Source organism: Corapipo altera, unplaced genomic scaffold (genome assembly GCF_003945725.1).
Source record: "Corapipo altera isolate COAL_440 unplaced genomic scaffold, ASM394572v1 1, whole genome shotgun sequence".
Classification (NCBI taxonomy): Eukaryota; Metazoa; Chordata; class Aves; order Passeriformes; family Pipridae; genus Corapipo; species Corapipo altera.
In genome coordinates, this window is record NW_020884873.1 from 9,552,558 (window position 1) to 9,576,448 (window position 23,891).

Sequence of the window (23,891 nt, forward strand, 5' to 3'; positions counted from 1 at the left end):
AGGCAGACCACTGCTATAATAAGCCTGCCAGAGCACGTGACATTTCAGGAAAGGCAAAGAAAGCCGGGTTTGTTCAGATTGAAGAAGAGAAACCTAAGGAGGGAATCCCATTGCTGTCTTCAGCAACTATCTCATGTAGCAAAGACAATGTCAGACTCATCTCAGAGGTGTACAGCAAAATTGCAAGAGGCATCAAATACAAGTTGCAGCAAAGGAAATTTCAATTACACATTAGGGATTCTATTTATCTGTTTTTACCACAAGAGTGGCCTAATATGGGAACACATTGCCCAGAGACGCTGAGGGCTCATCACCCTTTGAGGCAGTAAAACGTGACAGGACAAGTCCCTGAGCAACTTACTCTAAGCTGACCCCACTTTCCAAGCCAGGAGTTGAACCAGAGGACTTCCAGAGATCCCCTTCAACATAAATGGTTCTGATCCTTTGAAAGTGGTACATAAAATGCACAAGATAATTTCCAAAAATTTTTTAAAAATACGTTACAAGACCAAATTCCAATTCAGTGCGGGCAAATTTACACCTCTATCTGCAAAATCAGTAACAGAACATAGTAACTTTCAAAGATGTGGTAAAACCTCTAGAAAAAGTGAGTTGGCCAGGTCTTAAAAAAATTGCATTCTTCCCCATGTTGGAACCAAAAAAAACAATCAAAAAAAACTTGTAGGGCATTTGACAGCCTTGGTATCAACCATTCATGTACAGGTCATTGAATTCAGTGATCAAAAGACTAGTACACTGAAATACAAAGTCATATTTTAAAACAGGAAACAGAAAAGAAAACCTTCATCGCCACAAAAAGAATAGAGGTCTTTGCCTACCATAAGGGTAGGATTGTACTGTTTTTTAAATGGAGCCAAGCCACAGCAACTTGATACCTTGCCTGCTAAATACTCCATTGTTAATGAGTTCAGGTAAATACCTAGAATGAGGCACACTGTCAGAGTGACAGGAAATTTGATGGATGTGGTTAGGAACAAAGAAAAGCACTATATTAAAGGACAACTTACAGCATTCAACATTACCACACACCACTACTGCAGAATTCTGCAGCGTTTTTTAAGATGAGGGACAAGTAGGAATTACCCAGCAAAGCTCACTAACATTTACCTTGTTTTTTATTTTCCTGCGGATTTTCTTTAGCACTTTCTCCTCTGCTTTTGTCAGGGGTAGTTTGGTAGGGATTGGGTAGCCCTCCGCTATCAGCGTCCTCTTCTCCTCCTCTGTCAGGATGAGGGGGCCAGTCCCCTGTAGTTTCTTCAAGGGTGATAAAAATGAAATAATACGTTACAGTAAGTGCACAGAGTCCTAGGAAAAAAGGCTGTTAGGAAAGAGAAGCAGCAGCTCTCCCACTTCAAAGAGGACTGTGCCTACTTGAAGAACAGCCTCTTACCATTGTGAATATGTGGAAGACCCTCTAGATAACTTCCACTCAGGGACCAAACCTTTAGGACAGAATTCCCTCAAAACAGTTTTTCTTGGCCAAGCTCTGTACACACTGAGGCCAACAGTAAAACTCAACTTGGCTCAAACAGGAAAGAGACAAATGAGAAGCACTAGTGAAAATCCCTCCCTAAAGATCACCCCTTGCTTTTGACAAGAAGACAGATGCAGATCTACCAGAGACAGGTTAACCCAGCAGGGCTGGATCCTAAGGCAAAACACAGTCCATCATGGGATAAACCTAATAACACTATTGAACTCTGTCAGCTTAGAGGAGAGGCACATACTGTTCTCTGTGGGAACAGAGCAGACCAGTGAGCAAGAATTACTGGATCTGCAGTTTTGACCAGAGATGAATTCATCTAAAGAACAGCAGAAAGCTAGCAAATCCATGTCAAAACCAGTAATTAAAAAAAAAAAAGAAAAAGAAAAACAGAGAGACACACAGGCAGAAAGCCAGCCCAACTTACATGTGGTGCCGTCAGGAGAGGGGAATTGGACAGTACTGAAGTTGTGCGTGACGCAACTTTAGCCGTGGCTTGTAGCTGGATTGGGCTTGAAGGAGGGAGTGATCTGGCTGGGCTCTGCCCTCCTTCAGAGTCACTGCCATGGCTGCTGGGGGGGGTTGGAGGCAAATGCAGGGGATCCACTGCTAAAGGGCGAGAGAGACGTAATGTCACACAAGGGTTTGAGGTGCTAATTTAAATTGCCACTAGAGCCGCCTCCACCACCACCACCCGGTTTCTTCCAAGACTAGGAATGTCTGCTAAAAAATGGGTCAAGCAAAAGTGGCAACTTGGAAGATGTTCAGAGCATGCAGGTCTCCAAAGGAGGAATGAAATGCAGCAGCTGTCTTTAGGTTCGACAGACAAAACAGGGCTCCGTGCATATGCTGCAGTCATTTCTACCTACACTTCAGCTTCCTCCTCAAATTGATTTGAGGTTTAAGTATAACCTAAAGTACAAGTTCCCTGTTCCTGAGAAACCACATTAACAGAGGGGTTCTGAGCCAGCACACTTTCTCTCCAAAAACAACAGTGTTTTCTAACTCTGCTGTGGAATAAACAAATTGCCAGTATTTTTCAACGGAAGGCATCACATTCAAGGTGTTATGTGATGAGGGAGAAAAGAAAGTCTTCCTAAGGACTTGGTTTGGCCCAATTGGGAAGAAGTGACTGACAACCTCGTGATAGTGAAGGTTTCAATGTACTAATGGAGCAGGAGCAGCATAGGCAGCCACCACAGGAACCTCTCTCACGCTGTCCTAAATTCTACTGCACTTCTACACAAAAGAACCTGTGCTAGAGTTGGCAAGCAAAGTTCTGCTTATGACCAAACGGGTCTGAACCTACTGCAGATATGTCTCACCTACTGTTCTTGCATGGACAATTTAGCAGATGTCCAAACCAGCCATAACTAAGTCATTTTTTTCTCTTACCTAAATTTACAGCAATTAAATTTTGAAGTAGGAAGATACAGGCTAATTTGCCACCTTCCACTTCTGTTATGCTTTGCAAATTTGAGTTGAAAAGATCAAATGGGTGGTGAGGGAGGATGGAAGAAAAATAGTAACAAAAAAAGCTATAATACTCTTTTTGTCTCACATCTTAACTCTTGCAGTTGCCAGAAGAAGAAACATACTTGAAAAACAGCAAGGCCCTTAATCCCCCTAACTGAGCAATCAGATCTACACCCTGGGTTGAGATATAGCCTCTACCTGCTGCATCACTTGCTTCTCCCCCTAGAGCAGTACTATTTACCTACAGAAATGAATCCACTAACAGAATATCAAGTATTCCTAACTGAAATGCAGTTATCTGCTCAGATTTCAGACCAAATATTTGGCTCTTTCAAAGTTTTCTCGGCTTTAACAGATTATGGGCTGCAAAACTGTGTTTAACTTTCAAGGCAAGGATCATTGCTCCTCCTTCCTTATTTATAGCTCAGGGCAAAGAGATCCTGGTTGTTCTTAAAACTAATATGCTACAAACAGATTCACCTAACTTTTATTTTCCTATAAACTCACATCCTTGCTTTTGTATTAGAGGTTAACAGTAAAGTTTCCACTTACACTCTTCATGTTTCCTATGCCTTAGTTGTCTCCTCAAATTGATTTCTCTTCTATCCTGAATAATCCTGTACTTTAAGAATTCAAGCTCCCTTCACTACAATTATTAATACCCTGCAGACAAAAAGGGATCATTTTCTTTGTGATGAACAAGGGGAAAAAAAAAAAAAAAACAAGGAAAAACCCCCACATAAATGGGTCAGAGAGAATATGGCTCTTTAGTAGCCTGAGTTGAATCCCTAGAAAACAACGGCTTCAGCCTGAAGACTAACATGGTGAATGAGGAATCAAAATACTTAATCAGGGTAAAGTACATTTATTGTGCATTCTGATCAACTCCCCCTGCATTTTGGTTTGGTGTTTAACAGACCTTCCTTAGAAGAGAGGTTCAGGAACTGATCCACTTCATGGGGCTCCAATTTAATCTCTGGAAGAACTTTCTGGGTCAGTGGTTTCATCTAGAAAAGAGACATTAACAGCATGAAAACCCAAAGTACACATCTTAAAAATCTTAATAGAAGGACACAAGGATTACTTTTCCATAAATGGAGAGGTTTCCTCTCCTCCTGCTCTGCTACAGGCAAAGCTTTAACTTCTTTACAGAGTTTGCTAAACCAGGCTACAGAGAATACTGCCCTGACTACTCCCACTATGGCTTTTCTTACTACTATATTTAGCTAAATAAAAAGATTACGCCTCAGAGATGACATTTCAGACTGAAAGCTAGCAGGCAACCCACTCAAATTACTTCTCTTAGCAACAGAGCTGCTGCTAGGATCTGCCGGACTGCACAGCTTGAGCAGGGACAGAAACACCCCTGGGAGTGGGGGAAAGCCTGCTGAAGGCCATTGTCATCTGGGAGCAAGAGCACAGTGCCAGTCACGGAGCACCAGGTTGTCAGACCCAAGTTCATTTCACAGTGTGGAGGAGCAGGAAAATAATAGTCACAGCTGACTGAAGTTGGGAAGACACCTGGTTTGCCCCACTGACAGGGGTGGGGCACCAGGCTGTCAAGCTGCTGCCCAGAGTCTGTCTGTGTGCTACAGTCCCAGGCTCGAGGAAGTCATTCTGGCACATCAGCATGTTAACTGCAGCTGAAATCTCTCTCAGTAACATGCATAAATAATCCATGCAATAGCAACGAGCCACCAGCTAGTCCCAGAACTCCCTCTGCAAGTCACGGCAAACCAAGCTACAGCAGGACTGCGTACCGGGAACAGCACATTCAGACTAGAAGAGGATTACAGGAAACTTGGTGTTTAACTTTTTTCAGTTTCTCATAAAATAATTTCTGTTGAACGTATTTCTGATCCATGTCCAAGTGGAAACATTTATTTTCAGCATTTACCAGCTCCATCCAGCCTGGAGAGATATTGCACCCTTGGGACTGGGAACAGTCATGCTCCTTCCTCCACTGACTGGGGACCCTGGTGAGCCATCAGCTGCTGCAGTTCATTCTCCTTAACCCAACCACAGCCAAACTGAGCACTTCAGAATGCCCACTAGCTGCTCCAGCTGTGGCCAGAAAGGCATTACAAAGCTCCTCATGAGGCAGGCTGGTGTGGAAGCAGCAGCAGCCTGAAATGTCAAAGCCTCACAGATCTGGCAAAAGTAACTTTGCAGGCAAACAGGGAAACTCTCCAGTCAATCCAAACAAGGAGTCTTGTTCTGATTAAGGGAAAGGCTCAGCAGCACTACAGCAAGTTATTATTAAAGACACTTAGCTTGTCACAGGCTTGATAGAGCAAATGGATTAGAGAGTTCAGGTGTAAAAGGTTCATCAGAAACTGTTTAAATATTTTCAGAAACCCAAGAGCCCCAGGCTTTGAGGGCATAGAAGCCAAAGTTGTGCATCCAACCATTAAGACCTGAAGATGCAGACAACGTGTTTTGAAACACAAGCTCTTACAGCAGTAGGGGGACACCAGCAAACACTAAAAGCCATTAAAGCAGACTGCAGTGTGCACTCTGAACTGCCAAGCTTTGGCACCAAGGAGGATACACTGCTATGCAGTCTTAGGAGAACCTATAGCTAATTGCGCAGAGAGGAGAACAGGAAGTCTGCAAGTACCAGGGCATCTGTCTGTAGTTCAGGTCGTTCTCCCTCCAGTGATGTGGCCGTGACGGTGAGACTGATGGAGGGAGCGAGGCCTGATGTCTCGCACAACCCTGGCTCGGTCTTTATTGATGCTGGAGTAAACTCTGTAGCCAGACACCATTCCTCATTTTCCAGGTCACCTGCCAGGGAAGGAAATTGGACACCACATGTTTAGGTCAGAGACAGAAAGACTACAAATGAAAATAATGTCATTCCTCCTCCAGAGAAGGGAAACAAACACAGAAGACATTTTAGTCTATCAACAAAACTCTGCCCTTGCTATTCAGCTCTCAGTCAAAGCAGACAACCATGCCGTTTCAGGGCTGTAACCTAATCCTAGCCCCAGGATACACAGAGGAGCAGGGAGGAAAGACTCAGAGCACTAATCACTGTACACTGCTGAAAGCTGCTAATGCATAGCAGAACAAGACCAAACAAGCCACTGGGCAAAGCAGCCAGGGAGCCATGTCCTCAACACACTAATGCCTGCTGACTCAGTTTTATTCCTCCTAGAGATAGCCTTTAGCCAGACTTCTTCTACTGTTTGCAATCATCAAATAGCTTAAATGGTGATATTATACTTTTAAGAACAAAGTATTTTCACATTATCAACTTCATTTTTTTCCCCTCAAGGATTCATTTAACAAGTGTAAAAGAGGATATAGCTTTGGTGACTTCACAGGAGCACCAGTGACATGGTGATCACGCTGATTTCCTCCCCAAAGCCTCTGGGAAGTCAAAGCATAGGATGCATATTTTAACTGGCAGCAATGAAACAGGCATCACCACAGTGATGATTGTCCCCTAACTCCACTTACTGCAAGTTCACTAATAAGAAGAAAGTCATGAAACTTTTTTCTGGACAAAGCTGAAAGGTTGGCCTTGCACTGCCAAGAACTTGAAGAAGGTTGGCTTGGTAGGTTTAGCTCCCCATTTCCATTCATGAAGCAGCCACTGTTTGACTTGCTGAGAAGGGATTTACTTTCCCAGGTCTGACATATGATAGAGGATCAAGAACTCAAAAAGACTCAACCTTTAAAACAATTCCACAAGGCTATTAACAACCCCTCTTAAAATCATAAAATCATCAAATGCATTTTTGGCAGTTGCTATTCTGCCTTTAAAAACTTCCAATTCCAACTGCTAGAGGTTTAGTAATGTAACTTCTTTTCTCTTGCAGAAGAGAAAAGCTCTGCACCAGCTGCACTGCATCTCAAAAGCATGTGGCACAGTTCTGTGCCACAACTCATCAGGAGTTGTGAGAGGCATGTCCGTTAAATCAAGCAGCTGGAATCTGAAGGTAAATATACATAAAAGAAAACAGAGTGCTGATCTTTCTTTCAACACCTTCTACTGCCTTCATACAGATCATTTATCAAATATACAAAATCAGAACAGAGGGCAGGTACATACACTGTAGGGCTAAGTAAAGAGAAACAGAGCTTTGAATTAACTGCACGCTGCATCAACGTCCTGGGAGGCAGCCACGGTGCTGTGGCTATGCCACCAGTATTCTGCAAGGCTGAAAAAAGGCCCTTCACATCTGAGTGCATCAAGCTGGTGAGATGTCAACAGAGTTCAGCTGCAAGCAGGTAACAAAAATAAGAGTGGGCTTACAGCCTCTGTGCTGCTGTGTGTCCTTGCTATTAAGACCACACACACACAGAGCACACAGGCACTGGGCAGACACTGGGTGACGGGAAGGAGGGAGAAAAATGTACATCTCCAGTGCTAGTAATTACTTTGTGGTGGGACCTAACCTCCACCACTGGCAAGGAAGGAGGTAATTTGAGTAAAGACACACCAAGGAATTAAAAATGAAAAATAAGTATCCTGTAATCAGAAGCCTCATGAACAGCAAGCTCATCTCTGCCAGAAGTAACTGTAGAGCAAGGGCTAAACACTGTATTTAAGTATCTGGAGAGCTTATTCCCAAAGCTTCCTGGAAAATGCAAAAATGCAAAAATAGAAGTATTTTTGGAAAAAAAAATAAAAGGGTATCACTGTCTAAATATTAACTCAGGAGAAAGGACATTGCTCTACGTCAACCATCCTTGAGCCTCTCTACTCACAAACATGAGAGCACAGCTCCCTCCCTGCTTGCTGTGTGTCCATCATTCAGGTAATACCTTTAAAGTAGTATCTGCCTGAGAACCCAGAATTCCTTGGTCAATGCAACTCTCAAATGCCTGTTTAGATAACTTCTGTCAAAACTTCCCCCACATGGGGATGTGCAGAGCCTCCTCTTGCACCTCTGGGTCGAGCTACCCCCGTGGCAGCACCATCATCTGTAATCTACTTTAAACTCCCTTTGGGAGGGAAGGTTAGGGATAAAGGAGAGCTATCAGTGAAGCCAGTAATTGTAATTAGCCCTGAACATTCCCAAATTTGTATCATCTTGCAAGAAGAGAAATTTAGCCATGGGTGACCAGCAAAACAGGGCATGTCCTCTAAGGCTGCACTTTATGGTGTTTATCACCTCTAATCCCCAGGTTCATCACAAATATTCAGCAGCAATAAGACAGCAAGATATGCTGGCCTTCAGCTAGTCATTTGACTCCTCTGGAAGCTGATTTTGCTGATTATCTTGACATCCCTGCCATCATCATTTAGATCTGCATAAACTGCTCAGAGTTATTCTAGGCTTTAAAACCAGCCTAACCAGTTTGTAGGGTTGCAGATGGTTTCCAGCGACAGCAACACACTGCGTTTAACACTGAGATAACTCTGAAGAACTGTATCTAATACTTTTTTGACACTGCCTCTTATGATGCAAGGTGACAGGTCTCATTCCAGATGAACAACCCTGTGAAAGAAAGGGACAGAGGACTGGTCAAATCCCACCTTCATAGTCCTCTGTCCCCATTTTTTCCAAGGCCCTGTTGCACACTCACTATCATAGGTAGTGTTGTGTGACAAGTTACTTTCTTTTCACACATTCCAGCTTCCAAAGTCTCGGATGATCTCTCCTCTGCTCCAAGAGAGCTGCAAAGACATTTCCCACTGTCCTTTCTACTCTTCCTGAGCACAGCAGGTTGACATTATCTGAAAATCTTAGTTTACTCTTATAATTCTTCGTTTGTTCTTATAATAGTTTATTCTTATTATAATACCTTAGCATCTTAGTCTATTCTGCCAAGCACTGTACGAGCAGAGCAGTGGCAGCCCTTCTCCCAAAGCCCTTGAGAATACTGCACAAAACCAGAAAAATTCAGGCAAAGAGGAAAAATTGAGCAGGCTAATAGATTACTGGTCATACAGAGAAGTACAGCACATCCTCCAAGACAAGAGTATTTCTGATACAGGGTTATGGAAAACTATGAGGGAGGTTTCATGGAATAATGAGAACAAGCAAGAAGGTACATGTGAAATACTGAAATGAAAGGACAACAGAGGCTGGCTCCAGGGACCCACTGCAGGAAAAGGCAGGGTCCAAGCAAGGCATGCTGTGGAAAGAAATTAGAGGTGTTTATATTTGACATGATCCAAGAAATACACATGAACTATTGAGGCAGAATACAAAACAAGAGGCTGAGAAAATAATCCCCATGATGGTATGTATTCAAACAGATATGAATAAGGCAACACTGCATCCTCTAAGGTGAGGCAAAATACACTGCAAGTCATTCAGATAGAGAAGAAAGCCTCAACAAGAGATTTAGCTATCCAAATGGCCAAGAAAACAGACATCCTAAATATTGTCACTTCGACTGTTAAAAATCTCCTCTCAGGCTTCAAAACACAGACTCCAAAGTCCACTGTTGAACAAGTGAACTGCCTGTCAGTTCCCTTCCCAGGTGAAGTTTCCTATGAACCTCAGAACTTTGCCATGCAATGGCTGTTTAGATGAGAATCATTTCCCCTTTACCTACCCTTTCATAAGCCCATGAATGTTAGGCATTTTGGCACATGGAATATGTAATTTAAAGAGTCTACACAGTACTTAACCAAAATCCCAGCTAACACTTCTATGTGCAATGCACTGGTAATTAAATTGCACATACAGATGATGTTAACTGAATATTCATGTTGCAAAGCACCCAGGTATTAAGAAATACTTATGCATGTTTAATTCAGTGTCCTTTTGCACATCACATACATATAAAAACAGGAATGTTTTAATAATGTGATGAAACAATTTCTCTACAGAATTCATGCCTTACCCAAAAAGCATGGCACTCCAGTAATTAAGGAGATATTCCATGTTTTGTTTTTCTCACTGTCTCATGCATAGCCTCACCTCTCCTTAACAAAATTCATATTTTGTTCCCACAGGGCTATTTAATCCCCTCCCAGGGAAATGCTCCCCCAACCTGAATTCATTTCCACAATGATCCTGAAAATTCAATTGAGACATGGAGAGATTAAGGCCAAAAAGTAACTAGGAATTTAAAATGGCCAACCGGAGACAACTGGAATTGGATTTTTCAGATGATTTAGCATTGTTATTATACTTGATCAAAATACAGTATGCATTGAGCTTTCAGGTTCAGCTGTGAGCATCTACCACTGCTGCAAGTTAAACATCAGTTTCAAATCAGGCATCCAAAACCCCCATTCATCACAGCACCCCAGGGTTTGTGACACATGCATCTAAAATCTCCTGTATCCAAGACTAAAATTACATTTCTTCAGAAAGCTTTTTTGTGCTTCTTCTGTCATCAAGCTTGTCCCACTTTTCCTGCAGTCTTATTTAGCATGCATCTTCCACTATTTTCTTTTTTTTTTTTTTTTTTTAAAAAGGCAGAAGCCTTACAAACCGCCAAAGTTAAGTTCAATCAGTGTATTGAGCTAAGTTCTCACTGACAGGAAAAACTTCAAACATATCCCCTTCTATCCCAGCTGTACTCATCATGAGTCCAGCTTGGGCCCAGATATGATATGCAGTGTGTTGTGAGATGCCGTGTAAGTGGGTGATAATGCAAGAGATGAAACTCCAAATGGGACATAATTCCCTCAGTACTGTAAATGTAAGAATTGCATGCCGTGCACATCTTCAGCAAGGTGTCCAAACAGACTCTTTCTGTCCTCTGTCTTTATTTCAGAGGTCCTAATCCTGTCCCGGGTTCCACCATCTGCAGTTAAGATGGGTAATGCTCATAAGATCTGCTCAACATACCACAAGTGGACTTTTTGCTTCCCTTCCTCCAGATCACTACAACCAAAAAGGAAAAGATGATGCAATATTTTGCACAATGAATGTTTCAGAGCTCTGAAGTCCGTTATGAAGACTGAGTTATTCACATGTGCTTGGCTTTAGGTACAACAGATCCAAGTCAACTTCTACGCTGCACACCTCATACATTATAATGATGATTTCCATCAGAAATGTGCTCCTCTAAGCATCACAGCTGTAGCAATAACCAGGATGTGTGATTTAGGCGTGCATGAAAAACACACAACCAACAATGGCTGTGTTTTTACACGTCAGAATTAATATATACCATTCCTGTGTTCATAAAAGGAATTTTTAATATATCTGTATTTATAAAGAGACATAACAAATTAGACATAGTGTCTTAACAACACCATGTGCAGCTTTCTAGGATACTCATATTTCTCTGAAGAACTGCAACATTTTGCTTCTTTCCTTCTTCCATGGGCATATTATGGAAAGGCAGAGTAGGAAAAGCAAGCTCAAAAATGCTTAAGAGTTCCCAGAAAGTTCTGCTTTCCTTTTAAAATTATTTCTATCCAAATAATTCTTCAGTCTTGTCCAACATGCCACCTCCTTTCCTGAGAATAAGTAAATCTTCTCCGACATTGACTAAATTTCACCCTCTCTGACAGGTGTACAGAGAAATAGAGCTTACAAAATAACTAAAAAGATCTCCCTTGCTTCCCACATTCTTTTCAGCACTATTCATTAGAGTTTAACAGAGACACTTACTGGATAACCAAGTTGTATCAGTGAGTTACTGTGCATTTTTAAATAAATGAAATTAATGGTGCACTCTGTATCTCACCCTCACCTCTCCCAAGTACAGAGAGTGCAAGTATTCAGAGAAACAACATGGTTTTCACCTTTCTTTTACTCTGCAGTAAAGGTAAGATAGCACCATTATGTAAACAACCCACATGAGGGGTGTACCACTGAACCTCATCTTGAAGTGGAGAAAAGCCCATACCACCATTACAGATTAACATCACATAGAAAACAGATGCATGAACTGAACAACATTTCAAACAAGCAAGACCTGCAGAATCATCAAGGGATATCCTTATCTCTATAAACAGAATGAAGAGGCAGCTTTTGCCTCCTCCTTGAAGTTCACTGTCCGAGCAACAGATGAAACAGCTTAGAGAAAAAAAAACCTGAAAACTTCAGGAGACCACAACAGACTATGGGTCAAAGTGCTCTGCACAGGTATTAGAAGAGCCACCTCTAAACAGGGTAATGCAGGAAGTTCCCTAATGAGTCAAACTGTTCTCCAGCCAAGCACATTTAAATAATCTCCCTCTTCAGCTGTGTTACAGATTAGATCAATAGGGCTTCAGCTAATTCCTTTTGGTCCATGGCAGACATTACACTGTCATCATGAACCAAGGATGCACAGCCCACTCGGCTTCTGCACAGCCATGCCATGTACAACCGTATGCAGTCTCAGGCTCAGCTCATCCCATGTTAATAATACATTTTGATTCAGATGGTGCTTAAACTTGCACCAAGGGTCCATGTTTGCAAAGTTGTACCTCGGACTAGAGTACTGTCCTCGCCTGAATCTCACCTCTGAAGTTGTTACCTCTTTACATCGAGCAGAAGGATCTAAGGGTGCTCACCAGCTCTACACCACAGAAGTACATCTGCAAACTGGGAGCCAGCTAACTGCAAGGGGAAAACACCTCTTGGAAGAGGTCCACAAGTTGTTTGTGGGGGAAATGACTGCTCACTGTCAGCAAAAACACCCCACCATCTGCTGATGCACAGATTTTGGGCATGCTGCTGGACATGCCACTTGCTGGGAATGAAGTTCAGTGTCCCCAGCTCTGCAGTCTGAGCCTCTCCAGCCTCCCAAAAGTTGGACCTTTCTGGAGGAACAACTGCCTCCTTGTCTTTCCCCTGGGGTCGAACGGTCCTCAGTGCCCAGCTCTGGGCTCACGTAACACCCCCAGGCAGACACAAGCCTTGTTCATCATGCCTGAAATGCTGAACTCCAATGCCACTACTGCTCCCCCTCTCTCCTTCATGAGGTGAGAGCCCACATTCATTGACAAACAGTTTCTCTTACAGATTTTCCAGAGGGCATTTCCCCCTCCCAGCATAAACACACACTCCCACCACAAATAATGAAACTGAAGCCCTCAAAACAGCTTTGACACAGGAGATACTGTTTGACTATCAAACATTGAGGTCCTTTTTAAAGTGCCACAAAGGGAAAATTAAATAAACAGGTAAAGATCAGCAGCAGCAATAGACAGTTATCACAATGCAGCAGAAATAGCTTTTCTCCTAACAAAAGATCATCGTTCATATCAGCATCCCCTCTGCATGGCATGGAGTTCATCTAAAACCCACAATCACTTCTATCACTACCAAAGTTATTAAGATAGAAACAGAGACATATTGTTCCTTCCATACATAAACAACAAGGGTCAATATCCTCTTTCCTGTGGAGAATGTGACAATTTTCAATCCAAAGCATCTTGTCATGTAAAACCAGTCAGATGTCTTGGGGTTACAGGTTCTGCTTTAACCTCCCTTCAGACTAACACTACATAAGCATAGCTGGGATACAGTCCCTGATGGTTCTTAATTATTTTCCTCAGGGGTTGAAAACTGCTATTTTTATAGCATCACCCTTCATATATATATATATGGGAGTCAGGCACAGACTGACGTGGCAGCTGGATCTACAGCCTTAAAGTTTGATACCATTAAATGTCCTATAAAAGACTATGATTTTATTTTAAGGTATATGACAGTTATCCACAGAAGCACTATCTTCAAATAAAATAGTTCTCTCTCACAGGTCTGGATTCTTCCACTCACACCCCACACAGATGTTGTGAAGGCATATCTGTGTTATGGCAGCCATCAGGCTTCAACACACATTAAATGGACTTGATGCTCACAGCGCATCGCCAAGTGAGCATGAGCTCAGTGCAACACAACAGAGAGAATGAGATCACTGCTTTCACAAACAGCAGGACTGGAAATAGGAGGACTATTCCCCTAATGTGCATCATGTGGGAAACTATTCCTGGGAAATCAGCTCCTGCAGTCACTTGACCAAGTTCTGAAAAGGAACTGCAAATGTTCCTGCATTGAGAAAGGCACTGCAATAGCTCAAAGTCTAGAAGATACACCTACCTTGGGAAACACCAAGGAAGTGCAGTTCATTTAGACTGCATCCAACCAGAAATCAGGAGGGAACTTAATCACAGCCTACAAACACCTAGGGAAAGAGGTTTCTGAGAGCAGATGGTTCTTTAACAGGAACAAAGGCTATACTGAGCTCTCATATATGTGGAACTGGAAGCTAAAGGAGGTCAGACTGCAACTAAAGTTGCCAATTATTAACAGTAACCATAAGTAAGCACCAAAATGCCCACCTCTAAAACAAAATTAACATTTTTCAGACACACTGCTGCTCAAGTAGAAGTTACAAGACTGATGCAGAGTGACCTACTGAAACTCTGGACCTTGGACATATAAAAGTTCAAAAACCTTTTCATACTTCAGTATGAACTTAGTTGCTCTCCTACAGAGTTATTCACATACAGAGCAATGTTTCAGGCACATGGTGTGATTCTTGGGGTGTCCTGCACAGGGCTAGGAGTTGAATTTGATGATCTTGATGGGTCCTTTCCAACTCATCATATTCTACGATTCTATCACTTTAAATCGGCAGATGCTGATTGCAGCAGCAGGACTGACTGCTACATTTCCACATAAAAATCACCCAAACACATACTATCCCCACTAAACAGCTTTCTCCCCATTTCCTAAACAAACACATAAAAATAAGAAAAATTATACAGGAAAAAAGTTGCAGGAACGTGCTCTCAAAAATTATAGTAGGGCTTTGACAGCAACTTTTCAAAATACAAGTGAATTTCTTTGTTCAGTTCCATTTTCTTTGAAGTCAGGGCAGAGGAGGTTCCATTTCCATTGTTCATACACTGATTCAGTATTTGGTGAAAAACAAAAGCAGGACAATGCATCTCTCTCTATATATAGGTTATATAAAAAAATAGGATATATAAGATAGTCTACTATAAATAGGCTATATTATATGACATACATATACACACATATACACATGTATATTATGTGCATGCATATATATGTACACATACAAAATGCAGGAAGACAAACCTGAGCCTCAAGCCCACAGGTATCTCTATGCAAAGAGACAGCACGACACTGATTACTGCTTGTGGACTCCACACACAAGAAAGCATTTTCGTGTACATAGTCCTGCCTGAAATGAGGGCTGGATTCATTGCTGAAGGGCTATTTGCACTGGAGAAGTGGGAGCCACATACAATGATTTTTGGGGTTTTGTTTGGTTGGTTTTGGTTATGTTTTTCTTTTTCAAACCACGTAGAGAAATGGAGTTGAAGTTTAAAAAGAAAATTCAAGCTTTAAAAGCACATTACAGGAAAGCATAACCTCAGCAGTAAAACACCCAATAACAATACAGGTTAGAGTCTGAGGCCAGCTCCAGTTTTGGCACAGCTAAGAGTAAAACAGAAACACGTCATTTCAGCAATCAGTCTGTCAAACCTTTAGCCAAGGCAAGCCGCTTCAAATCCAAAAGTAACTTCAAAGCATTCCTGAGCAGGAAAGCATGAACAAGAGAGGCAGGTGAGGTCCCAGACTAGTCTCAAAAGCAGAGCCCTTAAGGGAGGGGGAAAGGAATGCACCCAGCCCCCTGGCTACAACTTGAGGAGAGACACTGTACCAATGCCTATTTGGCTGTCCAGTGCCTCTGCCCTGTCAGCCTCACAAAGTAAAAAACACCTAAAAAACAAAATGCAAAATGACTGTTAAACATTCCTACCACCTGAGCTGATCTCACAGGATGAAGCACCACCTCACACAGATGTTGCAGGCTCTGCCTTCACGTTCCTGCTACACACCAGCCCCTTGGTATTTCTTGTACTCGGCTGTCATTTATGGATCTCAAATGTCCAAAACAAGGGACAGACACTATCCTTAAGTCTGTGCCTACAGCTGAGAAGGTGAAGCATGGGAGGGCAGAGAAGGGAGTCTACATTCACATCTCAAGTCACAAGGATGGTAACCATAGTCTCTGATGAAACTTTGGTCTTGCCTTGCTCCTCCCTGCCTGACCCACAGCCCTCCCTTTCTAAAAGGCTGCAGAGACTGGAAAAGTGAAGACAAACACACACCAAACATAACAGAAAATTAAGCTTCTTTTCCTATTCATTTACAATTGTCAGAAGTGAATCTGTGCCCCAAAAGGCCACAATGCACAGTAAGAGGTCTCCTTCACCCATCAGCCCTATTCTCAGTCTCCCCTCCCAAATTCTTCATGTCCTTTCAAGAGCATTTTCCACCTCACAACTATCCAATGTCCTTCTCTGCAGCCACAGTGCAGTTGTCTCAAAAATGCCTGGGCTCAAAACTAGAAAGCAGAAAGCTGGTGGGAGAGAGGTGGCAGTGTAACTGGTGTGGATAGGGACACAGTCTCCTTTTCCACGTTACAGCCTGAAGCCCTCCCTGGGCCATATGCCTTATTCACCAGTCCAGGCAAACAAAAGTTATGGTCAGCCAGCTGCAAGCAGGCAGGTGAAGCCTATAAATATCCCTCTCTCTCTTTCTAGTATCTTTACTCTTAAAAGTTTATGCAAATTCAATCTAAGAATAGATTTTCGTCATGGGAAGAAACCAAAAGACTAAATGCCAGATGTCTTGTACACATCTGCTCTAAAACTGACACCTTCAGAGAGACCCCACACTAGCAACAAGCTGCAAGTGCACAGGAAGGTTATTCTGCACAAAGCTGGGGAAATAGCCTCAATACAGTGAAGTCAGAAGAGTGAATAAGTGGGGAAAACTGGTGTTTGGACCTTGCTTTTACAGACACTTAAATGTGTTCTCACCTTGAGGTTAACAGGAATTCTCGGAAAAGTTAAATCCAGGCTTATGAGTTTCCCAGGTTTTACACTTCTAGCTCATTTTAGAAAAACTTTATATAAGATTTACAATTACAGGAATAGGTCAATTTAGCAATTGCAGAAATTGTGGTAACAGCCAGGTAATGGCCAACAAGAAACAGCTCCCAGCACAAGTTACTTGTTCCCCTGCAAGAGTGGGCAAGAAAGTGATTATGGGGTCAGAACAAACAATCAATGCAACATAATGGCTGAAAGGAAACATAAAAAACATTTTTAGTAAGGCTGTGGGAAACTTGTGGGGGAAGAACAAAAGATGGAAATAGATACTGAATGACTTAAACCTGTCTTGAAGATCATGTACTGAACAAGGTGGGCCTTGTTCTCAGCTTCCCTGCCCACTGGAGCTCAAAAACCACTACAGACATTGGGTGTCATTGAAACAGATGGAAACAACTTAGAAAATATATTTCCCTCCTCCTACAGGCTAGCACAGCTGAAGGAGGAGGGCAGAAGGGCAGGTAGCAGAGCCATATGACATGTGGCCTGCCTGGTGGCAGCGCACTTGCTCCAGTGCCATGAGGATGAGACCGATGTTCAGGGTCATCCTGTGCCCACAAAGACAGCAGGATCCTGTCCCAGGACAGGCCACACACCCCTAGCTGTCACTCCAACCTGCCATCTCCAACAGGTCTGTCACCAAGGAGACAAACTCTAGTTTTTAAGGCTATTTTAAAAGCAGGCAGGTGCATTTCCCTTTAGGACACCAGACCCATGTGGTACAAGCCACTCCTGCCCACATCATCACAGGTGGTGCATTAACATGCACTCAGTTAGAAGTGACACAGGGGGCCAGCCTGCACCTCAGCACACAGCAGCACATGGCACCTGAGAAGCTGCCTTTGCTGAAAGGAGTTTGCAGCTCCAGATCACATGAACAGAGTAACCGGTGGTGTGAGAGAGACAGTAAGATGTGCAACAGGTGCCACTTCCAAGTCCACATTATGTATCCATATGGGCTAAAGGGCCTGGCCCTAATGACCCCGAGGTTTCCCACTCCTCACACTCTCCCCATCCTTGCCTGCCTATAAACACTCACTGGCCTGGGAGGGAATGGCATTTCTGCACACCTTGGGAAAGAACCTGCCAGCACTCATTGCCAGGACAACTGCTAAGAGACTCACCAAGAAATACTGCATTACTAACTACACTACAAAGCAAGAACAAAGCCTGTTTGCCACGTGCTTCGTGCATAACACCAGGCCCTTAGTCCTCTAGAGCTAAGGGCAAAGCTCTGAAATGGCATCCAGACACAGCTTAACTGCTCTGTGCCATCCTCCTCCTCCTCACACTGCTGCTGACCGCAGGCACACAGGTCCACAGCACGTGTGTTTATAGCAGATGGGCACACACATGCAAAGTGTCACTCATGAGCCTCCTCACTAGCCCGTTTTCACTCCCAGTCCTGGAGGACAGAGTCCTGCAGAATCATAAAGCCTGGCCATAGAAAAAACAATAGCTCACTAATCTGCCCAGTGGGGTGATTATTTGGAGAATGAAAATTTTTTGGAACATTCTATAAATAAGTCACTCAGCCAACCTCATTTCTCAGCTCCTGCCACTCCACGAAACCTCTCCCAGTTCCCCAGCAGCAGGAGATGATCCTGGAGCATATGAACCTCCCCCTCCACAGCCTGTACCTCCTGGTCCCCACAAAGGACACTGGTGCTCCCAGTATCTGTCCCCTTACTCCACCAATGGGACTGACATTCATTAGAGTTATCAGGAGCACTGTGTACCTTCACCATCTAACAACAGAGATGCTTTCAATCTCCAGTGTCAAACCTTGCAGTATTGCCATCCACAAAATTCTCCTTCCCTGCTCCCACAGATTCAAGAACTGAAAAATCAGCAGGGTCATGCCTTTGAATATCTGTCAGACAGCCAGGTTCATTCTAATACTACAATTTTCTCAAGTATTTCTTCAAGCTTCACGGTTGTAAAGTCAGCAGGTACAAAAAGGTTGTGAGCATGATTCCAGGGTTAAGATTAAATAAAATCCCAAACACCAAGAACAACTCCTCCTCCTCCTCCTCTCTTACGAAACACTCTGCAGAGTGAACATAAGATGAAATGTTTTCCATTAATTTTCTATTTTTAAACCGCACTTGTTAATGTTTCTTGGCTTTTTGAAACATCATTTGACTAGAGCTCTATTAATTACCCAGTGGTCTCAGCAGTATGAATTTCTTCAGGATTTTTCCCCAAACGAAACTCCCCTCACTTTTAGCCTAGTTTGAAACTTCTCTCTATTAACTTCCAGAGGAGCTTGGTTTCTGATGTTCCTTGTGCTTGTTTTTCCTGCCACAATTAATATCCCCTGTATGAGTTAATTTAAAAATATTCACATAAAACAGCTAGGAAATACAAAGTGAGAAGACTTTCTGTAGATGATGTTTCCAGATCATTTCCAAAAACCTTGCCTCACATTGAAAAGCCTTCTCACAGGTTTTATTAGTTGGCATCTTGTGAAATCTCTAACAGTTTTCATCTTGTTTTAAGAGAGCACTCTGGGCTACAAAGCTGTCAGCCTTTGAAGACACGTCTGGTGGATCTTCAAAAACAGCTTAGCTTGTTAATGCTTAGCCACAAGCACTTATCTCTCTCTCTTTTATTGTGATGCAGCTTAATACTCCACTGCTTTGTACAGTAAAGCTAATGGTGAAGACATAAAACAATTATTAGGACTGGAAGTCTGACATGGTGATTATTCCTTATAGTTACCAGATATTCATGGTCTTGCTCCTCCAACAAACCACTTCAGAACAAGCAGGTTGCATCTCTTCCTCCCACCATTCTTGCATTTCCCCTTTTTCCCCTCCAGATGTTTATAACTGTTGAATTACAGACAACTGTTAAAACTGCTGTGGGTTTTCATAATTTTCTATGCATCACCATTTCATACAGCCACAGAATCTATAAAACTGCAGTTAGGTCTTTACAAGATCACCAGTTATTTCCTGATGGGCATTATTTTTTTTTCTTTGCCTTTTTTTAAAAAGGAAAAAAACCCTGGAACTTCATCAAGACCAATTCTAAGACTGGAGTAGCATCTGAAGTCACATTCCCACACATGTATTTAGAAACATAAATAAGATGACCTAATTCTCATTCTGGGATAACAGAAAGCTCCAAACACTCACCACTGAAAAATAAGTGTAGTTTAAAAGGTTGGTTGGTTTGTTTTTAATAAAATATCTCTGGATAATTGTTCAAACGTCTGACCCAATCCCACCGTGCAAATGCATTTCCTAATACCCAACTGGAATTTCCTTTCTTGCAGCCACTGTCTCTTACGCTATCACTGTGTATCTCAGAGGAGCCTAGCTTTGTCTTGACTGCACCCTTTCACAAGACAGTCATAGACAGCAATAAGATCTTCCCTTTCCTTTTCCTCTAGAAGAACAAACAAAACCCACCTCACCCTTTCCTTACAAGTCCTGTTCTACAGTACCCAAACTTCATGGTGATCCTCATTTGGTTTATCATTCTCCATTTATCTTCAACAACCACAGATTCGATACATGGAAGTAAGTGTATTTCTGGCCCTTCTACCACTTCTTTTGATCAACTTTTGACTCAAAATGATTACAATGCAAAGTTAGTAACCTCTGTAAAAAGCATTCATATGCACCCTTAGTGCACCATCACCCCACCAGGAACATTTCATTACTGCACCATCACAACAAATGAACATGGGCTCAGTGTGTTCTACCTTCATTGAAGTTGTCATCAGTCGAGATGTGGGTCAAGGGAGACTGGGGTCGAGAGTCCCCACACAGGGAATAGCTGTGTTCTGCCTGGATGAGGGGCGCTGGGGATGCTGGAGACAATTCCACCTCCATTATTTCATTCTTCTCAGACAAGAAGGGATCATTCAAGAGCTGGCCTAGGACATCAGGTGAAAATTCATCCAGGAACTCTGTGAAGTGCTGTGGAGACAAAAAGCAGGGAAAAAGTTTATCTCCTTGCCTGTCTGTCATGCCAACAACAGGAGAGGATTGATCAGAACAATCTTATATCTGCACTGGGCATCTGTGCCAGTCAGCAGCAGGATCTACCAGCCCTGTCTAACAATCTGCTTCTCCAATCACTACTTCAAGCTGAAGAGCTACAGCTAGAACAAAAGTCCTTTCAGAGGCATACATTACAACAGAAGAGCCTGTCATTAACTTGCAACAGAAATGGAAAATCAAGGCACGATACTCATGTCCTGAAGTGGCCTCCTCCCCCTACTACACAAGGTACTCAGTACAGTGCACCACCAAAAACAGGAAAGCAATTTTCCTCCAGGAAAGTACATTCCCTGCAGGATTTATCATCAGAATATTTTGTGTGCGGAACAGAATATAGGGGGTTAATGTTCACTGAAGCAGAAAACAAAAACGAAACATATTCAGACACAGACTCTGACACCACGTATGACTATTTTAGCTGTGCAGAACATTCAGTGTGCTCTAGGAAAACGGGCCCTGCACATCCGCAGCCAAGCAATTACGACATTTGCTAAAAATTTGGTTTTCTGAATGATGTATGCATCTATTTTAGAAGCTGCCTTCCACCTAGGACTAGAGCACATATCCAGCTTCTAGGCCCCAGAGCTAAAGCTCCTGACAGTCAGAACTAATTACCACTTTATCTATTACACTGAATTCATTATGCCAGCAGCACATGTTATATCTGTATGAAGTAGGAAAACTTTGTGTTTGTTTCTTATTCAAAATGAGTAAAAAACAAATCTTGCAATCTTCTTCCTTAAGACTCCAGTGCAGTTCCCATCAATAGCTGAAAACTCTGTGTCTCTTCTTGGTTTTGTTTCCAACGTCAGAAAATTACATCTTTGACAGACAAAGAAACTGCATTGCAACAAATCATTCCTGCTCATCTCATTCACACAAAGAATTCTATTTTTGTACAAAAATACTTGTACAATGAATTGTAATGAGATTTTCTGAACAATCAGGCATTATCTTCCATCTTATATAGGAATCTTTGTCGACTGGGGCATGATGCAATAAAAGTCTAAGTTTGTTTGATTTGCTCTGTTTTTGCAAGCAGTATTGATCTTGGCTCTTCATCTTGCTCTCTCCTGCGGAAACAAACACTGAAATTCAAGATTTGGCTTCCTGTAGGCTAAATTAGGACTTAAACAAGTCAATATTGTATAAACCCACGAGGGAAGCTGTGTGCTCACACCCTCATCACACCCTCATGCTCTCACATTTCACAGCTCCAGCAGCACCTGTGGCCTAGAAGCCTGATGCTGGAAAACCCTGAGCACAGCCAGCTCTCACAGAGTTCCCTGGAAGTTCGAGCACCTCTTCCAAGATGCTTACAAATGCTAACTGTGCCTTTTTTCAAAATCAATAAGTCTTCAGTCAATTCTGACTGACACTGAGGAAAAGAAAATATTTACTGAACATAAGGCAATAAACAGAGGACCACAGTTGCTATGCTGGAATAGCAAGCTAGCTAACGAAAAGCCTTTACAAATGGCAAAACAGATTTGTAGCCTCATATTTACTTACTGTAAATGATAACACTAATAAACAAACTCTCAGAGGAATCCACAAGAGGGTCACGATGAACCCAGAAAGCCTTGTTTACTTTAATTTTGATACCCAAGGACTCACTAGGACTTCATATCCAGGTGCTTTCCAACAAGGATGAAAGTATAAACTACAATTCCCCACTCTGCAAAGAGAAAAGAAGAAGGATGCACAAGACCAGTTGAACACTCTGGTGCATCAATAAAGACACCGATAATACAGGGTAGGCAGCCATTAAAGTGTAAGCAAGGGACAGAAATGCTTCCCAGCCATGAAAGAAGTCAAGGATGAACCTACAAAAAAAGCAGTGCCTTTCTTAGGGACAGTATATTCCCCTACAGTCTACACATTTCTTTTCATTTGGGCTAATGGCAAGAGTCAATTATATTTGTTTACATACTTTCCTAAAGCTGGAACATTTCCTTCTTTCTAATTCTTGTATGCATTATTCTGACTGATGACTAGCAGATGCTGAAATATGACTGATACAATATTTGTAACCCTGGTTTCTACATGCAAATACTTTATCACCAGCATCATCCAATTTCAGGATGCCATCCTTGAAAATATCATGCCTGTGCATCGACTTAGTCTGACACTACTTAGATGTTATACTTCACCAGACTCAACGGAAAGGACAACATGACCACAAGCTACTCAGCTATCTTTGGCAAATTCACGAATAAATATTTTTATTAGCCTTCTGTTTATTACTGTTTCGATATGGAAAAAAATCTTATCAGATGTTATAATACTTCTTCCATTTTACTGAAGTTAGGTCCATCAGATTTTATTTATTTTTTCTTTTCTGAATGGGGAATTTTCCTACAACCACTTCATGAAAAGCAATGGAGGAAACAAATATTCAGCTTCAGAGAGAAAGAGGACCTTGGGGTGGGGAAGGACGTTCAACATGTTCATCAATATTTGTGCTTTCTCCTTTTCATGAGGAGCTGTAAAGCAGCAAGCTGTGAGGAAGAAAAGAATTTGCATCTACAACAGAATCATCTGATAGCAAATAAATGGTTGGTTTCTATACGGATTTTTTAGTTTCATTATAATTCTGAAACTTACTTTTAATGGTCTGTGATAAAACTTTGAATACTGGTCAACAGAGAAACCAAAAACAATTGCCACAGGTCAGACTGCGCAGCTACAGAACTCAGGGAACAGGCTCAGGGATCTGGACTTCTCACTCAGTGATTACAAACACACCATCACTTGATTTACAGGAATCTTTCATATGTTATACACTTCTCTACTACAGCAAATGCTTAAAGCTGGGTCACTTTTTTTTTCTTAATAAAACAACTATCTCATTGAAAGTGGCTCCATTTGCTTAGAGAATTTAGAAAGAAAAGGCATCTGAGCAACAGCTAAAGCAGAAACAATCTGGGCACAATTAGGCCTCCAGCTCCTCAAAACTTCCACCTACACCTAAGCTGCTCCTTCTGTCTTTTCGAAGCACGTTCTCCAATCGCCAACCCTCCTCCTCCTCCTCCTCCCCTCTCTGCTTCCATATGCACCTTAGTGGTCATCAGCCACTTCCATAGCTGGAAAGCCTCAGAAT

The 23,891-nt window shown here is 42.2% G+C and overlaps 1 protein-coding gene across 3 annotated transcripts in view; it reads right to left on the reverse strand.

Annotated features, from left to right (window-relative positions):
- The window catches only part of CREB3L2 (cAMP responsive element binding protein 3 like 2), an 83,879-nt gene that overhangs the window by 18,581 nt on the left and 41,407 nt on the right, over positions 1–23,891 (reverse strand). For 2 of the 3 annotated variants that reach the window (XM_027659037.1, XM_027659055.1), the window contains exons 2-6: positions 20,488–20,704; positions 5,601–5,767; positions 3,900–3,987; positions 1,932–2,113; positions 1,129–1,275 (exon numbers count right to left, since the gene is read on the reverse strand). In XM_027659037.1, coding sequence (XP_027514838.1) covers positions 1,129–1,275; positions 1,932–2,113; positions 3,900–3,987; positions 5,601–5,767; positions 20,488–20,704 — 801 coding nt within the window. The remainder of the gene's footprint in view (positions 1–1,128; positions 1,276–1,931; positions 2,114–3,899; positions 3,988–5,600; positions 5,768–20,487; positions 20,705–23,891) is intronic. The other variant, XM_027659047.1, reaches the window with a different exon arrangement.